Source organism: Morone saxatilis, unplaced genomic scaffold (assembly GCF_004916995.1).
Source record: "Morone saxatilis isolate NCDOM2014 unplaced genomic scaffold, NCSU_SB_2.0 Contig8, whole genome shotgun sequence".
Taxonomy (NCBI): domain Eukaryota; kingdom Metazoa; phylum Chordata; class Actinopteri; family Moronidae; genus Morone; species Morone saxatilis.
In genome coordinates this window covers 5,413,229-5,418,911 of record NW_023340257.1, presented here as the reverse complement: position 1 = coordinate 5,418,911, position 5,683 = coordinate 5,413,229, and the positions used below count along the sequence as shown (strand labels likewise).

Below are 5,683 nucleotides of genomic sequence, written 5' to 3'. Positions count from 1 at the left end.
GGGGGGGGGGTTGGTGGTATCGAGTCTGTTTTGAAACCAGTTGAAACTCTTTGCCCCACAGCTCTTTTCCGTCCTTTGCTGGCCAAGGAATATTCCCCCAAATTTGATTATCTGGTCGCTAATAAAGACCAGGTCAAGAGCAAACGGATTTCTCAAACTGCAAATCTATTCTGAGGTTGAAAAGAGCCGAGCTCACACAGACCTTTCTCTTGTGTTATCTTTGTCGGCATATCTCTCTCGGAGATAAGTCCTTATCTTGTGCCATGGGTTTTTGGAGCAGTGTCAAAAAGGAATTTTAGAATAAGTGGAGCCGTGGATCTGAGACAAATTGCTTAATTCTTCCTTTCTGGTGCTATGTCTGTCTGGGAGCCTTTTGATGTCAGCGACAGGGGGATTTCCTGTGTGTGTGTGTGTGTGTGTGTGTGTGTGTGTCTGAGTGTGTATGTTTGTCTCAGTGTCTGTGCTGATTCATATTACACACACTCCTGCATTTGTATGCTAAAACTTTAGAAATTTTATGTATTATGAAGCTTTGTCAGAAACTAAAAATACAACAGACAAAACACGTGTTCCACATGTGATCCCCCACTCCTCTTGTCTTATTTATAAAAATCCTTTATTTGCTGACTACGGTTAGCGTTTGGGCCAATCAGTTACTTAAAAATTTCCACACAGCTTGTTTTTCATAATTTCACTGATGATGTCGACATGAGCAAACAAATAAAAGTTTGACTGTATTCTCAACCGTCCTACAGAACTAACTTTCAATTCTCTCTCCTTCATTCCTCCTTCCTTTCTTTCCAATCAGGTGATGGGTCTGCTGAACCCGGGCGGTGTGCCACATCAGCCCCAAAGCGATTACGCCATCTCCCCTCTGACGGGCGGCCTCGAGCCCCCTGCTGGCATGGCGGCCAGCTGCAGCCAGCGCATGGACCACATCAAGGGCCTGGAGGGTCTCACCAGTGTTCCCTCCATGTCAGCTCTGCCCTCCCTGCCCAGCTCCCAGTCCTACTGTACCCCCTCCTACAGCTCACCGGGCTACACCGTCGACCACGTGGCGTCCTACCAGTACGGCCAGTACGGACAAAGTAAGGTCAATAGACTTCACCTTTTTATTCTCACCTTTTGCTTCCACATCCACATCTGCATGAACAATGTCAAACAAATACCATATGTAATAATAGAATGTTTGATTACACATTCACTCAAAGGCTTTACAGAACAGTTAACAAAAAATAAAAAAAACAATTAAATAAAGACATTTTATTTATATAGATATCTATATTCTTTATCGTTAAGCCTCTGACAGCAAAGACTCAACTGCCAGTTTTCACCATACAGTGATGGAAGAATTATTCAGGTCCTCAATAAAGTAAAAGAAACAATAACACACCATAAAAATACCAGATTACAAATAAAAGCCTTGCACCAAAATGTACTTAAAGTATCCAAACTAAAAGTACTCATTATGAAGAATGCTCCTGTCAATGATCACATTATTGGATTTTTGTTATTGTTGCTTAATTAACATGTAAGCAGGATGTTAGACCGGGACTACGGATGGAAATGAGCTTCAAGCTATATCTGCTGCAATAAATGTAGTATGCATTGTCCCAATGAAATAAATAAATAAATAATGTATCTGGTTGAGGTCTGCAAATTTGAACTACTTTCTGGTGGTAGTAACTACAAGCTGTAGCTGTCAGATACACATAGTGGAGTAAAACGTTCAATATTTCCCTCCAAAATGTAGTGGAGTAAAAGTATGAAGCAGCACAAAATAGAAATACTCAAGTACATCAAACTTGTAATCAAGTACTTTAGGACATTAATTTGCCTGACATTAAATGCTGCCCAGTTGTCCTGTGTTAGAAACCTGAATGGGAACAGAGCAAGGAGTGGAAACACACTGACATAGTATGATTTACAGGCACTTATATAGAGTTGATTACAGAGTTATATCTACAGTGTTGTTGAATAGCTTCATTCAGTGATGTCTGTCAAACTATTTTTGAGAATATGCTTGTCTCAGGGCTTAGGGATCATGTGATCACCAAACAACAAACCCTCAAGACTGACATTAAACAATTTGATGACCTTTCCAGCTTCCCAGTGCAACCCGCTGACTGGGATTTACTGTGGCCTTATTTTCAGTGACAGAATTAAGATGAAAACATCTGAAAAACATCAGGTAGTCCAGTGGTCTAAGACACATAACTTGGAACCACAACTTCCTTGCTTTGATTCCAGGGATAAAAAGAAGCAGTTGTGCATGTAGTAGTCAACACACAGGTCGCGGCAGTGCTGCTTGTTAAAGACATTTTCCCGGCTCCAGTCATGCAGTCTCAAGTGTTGGGGTTAATTGCGCAGACCTGATTCCATCTATGAAGCGATCAGCCCGGCGCTGATACTGAAAGCTGTGGTTAGGCGCACTGCAGAGTCCGCTCCAGCAGTGTGTGATAGCCCTCCTCAGAGAATACCTACCTGTCCAGCAGTCAGAGGGTCTTTTCACTTCACATTACCGTTACTTTAAGGGTTAAAATCAACTTCAAACAAATCTCCATCGAAACTTTGGAAGGCAACGTCGTTTTCCGTCACAGCGTGATTACAGCGGCCGCCGTTTCCAATTTTGGGTCCACAGGGGGGTTGACCAATCAGGTTCATCCACTGACCTTGTGGCAACCTCGAGACAACCGGGCCCTTCAAAGAGCAGCGTGGCAACGGTCCAGCGGGGCTGACTGCATGTAGGCGGCAGGTATCAAGTGAATATCTGACTTAATATCCGAGAGCGGCAAATGTCTAATGAAATATCTCGGTCAAATATCTCAAAGTGAACAGAATAAAGAATTAGGGCGACACACATGAAAAACCTCCAGCATGTGGCACGGTGCGTGTACACACACACACACACACAAGCCGAGAGGCAGCCACCGGGACACACACGCACTCACATACACCTCCACAGCAGTTGGAGCCCGAGCAGTCCATCTTGATGTGATTAATCAGTGCGACTGGATAGCCGGTGTGCGGTTGGGTTCGGAGCTGCGGAGGAAAGGTCCTTTCTGGGGGTGGACGGATCCTAATAGCCTCTGGCAGGGCGGCTATTGGAAACAGGTGCTAGGACTGAGGTCAGCTGGGGAAGCAGCGTTGAATGTAGAGCCGCTCCAGGTTCCAGTGTAAGAGACTGGTCCACCCTGCCGCACATTCTGACAACATGTAACTCTCGCTGGACTCCCTCACGGAAACTAACGTGGTAGTCCATGAAATACTTGCTTGTTTTTATTTAGGTAATGTCTCTGTTGCTAGGCAAGGCGGTGCACTGGTGTTTTCGCTCAGCGCTTCACGGAGCTCACCTGTCAGTCAGCGAGCCCACTACTGCAGCCGCTCTGTTCGGATGTTGATGGAGTTTCTTTACCTGCTCTGACATGGATTGAAAACAAACAAACAAACTATTGTTTCTTGTTCTGTCCAGGGTCCCTCTTTAACAGCTCAAAATCATGAAGCATCATCAAATCTTATAAGCTTGACTTTAAAGTGATGACATGTTTCAGGCCGCTAGAGAAAGTGCGCGCACACATTACTTCTGTTTTGGGTCTCCAGACTCCAGCTGTAAAACATAGTTAAACACAATGGCGACTTTCTACACAGCGCTACTCTTCCCTGCGCATTTAAATGGCTCTTATCGGCGTTCATAGGAGGCCTGGTTTAACCTCTCAATTCAGAGAAACAACTATGTAGGACAACATGCTTTACATTTATTGTGATTGTAAACAACGAACGAATGAAAGAAAATACATATTTGTACATATAGCATATAAAACAGGTGTAACAATTCTTTACGGTTATTTCCATATTCTGTCACCTTCATCAAATGTGCAAGATCAGTTTGTGGCAAAGGAAAGACTTACCACTTCAATACTTTTCTACCTGTTGACTTTTAATATCATCAAAAGTAAAGGAAAACAAATACTATAACTCACTAATTAAAGGAAAAAGGCAGTTATTATTGTTATTATTACACATACAGCAGTGGGATCTGGGACCCAAAACATGGCCTATCATGTCAACACAAGGGTTAATCAGTGCACTGACATTTTTTTTTGCAATTTTGTGACATTTAAAAAAAGATTTATTATGGGTACTTTATAGGCTGATTGTAGTATTTTTAAACATTTGAAAGTTGTGCTACATTAAGGCCAATGAATAAATAAAATACAAATTATTCAGAATTTCCTCACCAGAATATTATTGTATTTAAATCAGCAATAACACAAGTCAACAATGAACTGAATGCATAAAGTTTGACAAAGCCACATAAAACATTTGGCGTCTGGTCAAAATATTGTGGGCAACTTGAACATTAGGCTGCATGTACAGTGATGATGCATATATCCTACAGATATACCCCAGATATAACCTGAGAGCCTTCCAGTTTGCATTTTTACTGTCATTGCACATTTTCTTTTGTTGCTGTGAGTGTGTGAAATCTTGTATTTATTTGAGGCATCTTCACACTTCTGTTCTCACATCCCCCTCCATTGACCTTACACCCCGAAACCACTGTTAGCACATGCTATGCTAACAGTAGCCATATGTTAGCGGAATGGCACGTTCATAGCACACACATGCCCAAAATTTGTTGCGGCCATATATCTCTTTTAGCATCTTTCCAACTTATTTTTTTCAAAATCCTTTTTCAGTGGTAGTAATTTAACAACCCTTTTTTGTTTCTTTTTTTTTTACAGGTGCCCTTCCTTATTTGAGGCCTGAAATCACCTGATCGTGAGCTCCGGTCTTCACAGAGGGACATTTGTGTGTACAGCGATGGAAATCTTTAAATATCCGGACCAAAATTTTGTCACCATTTACCAGAACACATTCTCTACTGCAGGACATTATATTATTGATTCTGGGTGGAGAAATGGACAAATAAAAGAAGGGACCACAAGAAGGAATATCAGACCAAAAACTGTTGATTGACTGTGAACATTGCTGCATCAGTATTGCAGATGACCGGCAGTGATGTCAGTGCTTAACGTGGTTAGCTCGGTGGAGTTCTGACCATCTGCAGTGCCATGAAGAGGCACTTTCCAAACACCATTCTCTGACTTGCCTTTGGAGTCTTTGTGAGGACAGCAAACCCAAATCTACCATCACAGACTACCAGCCTTTGAGCCGACGCTTGAAGGAGCATGTTTACATATCTTAGGGCCACATGAGTGCATATGAAATCCCATGTATGTCCAAATTAATCCCCAAATTGTATCCACTGAAAGGGGAAAAGAAAAGGGCTTTGTTGATTTTATTGCATTTATTTGAGATCTCTGCATCCCACACATGGAGAGAAATTCCAGAGGCAGAGAAAACAAACGTGAGCAAACGAATCTGTGGGTCTTATTGTATCAGAAACCCTAATGTACACCACAGCTGTACTGCAGAGAAAGTTCATTCAAACATTCCTCCTCCCCCTCTTGTCTCTCCCTCTCACCCCTTTTGCCTTTCTGTCTTACTCCTTCTGTCTCATTGATGTTTCAGACGGTGAGGCAGGGATCCCGGCCTTTTGTAGTTTTAGAGAGGAACTCGGAGGAGGTCAGGGGGCGACTTTAGGGAAAGTGACAGATGAGAGAGCAGTAGAGGAGGGCGGCGGAGAAGTGGCTTTAAGGGGGTGGTTGGGGGGGGGGGG

General features: G+C 42.8%; 1 protein-coding gene across 4 annotated transcripts in view; it reads left to right on the top strand.

Moving 5' to 3' along the window:
* Nucleotides 1-5,659, top strand: part of LOC118341886 (paired box protein Pax-3-like) — a 26,126-nt gene extending 20,467 nt beyond the window's left edge. For 2 of the 4 annotated variants that reach the window (XM_035680291.1, XM_035680289.1), the window contains exons 8-9: nucleotides 809-1,088; nucleotides 4,746-5,659. In XM_035680291.1, coding sequence (XP_035536184.1) covers nucleotides 809-1,088; nucleotides 4,746-4,780 — 315 coding nt within the window. In that variant the 3' untranslated portion in view covers nucleotides 4,781-5,659. Of the gene's footprint in view, nucleotides 1-808; nucleotides 1,094-4,745 lie in introns of all 4 variants that reach the window. The other 2 variants (XM_035680290.1, XM_035680292.1) reach the window with 2 other exon arrangements.
* The last annotated feature ends 24 nt before the right edge of the window (nucleotides 5,660-5,683 follow it).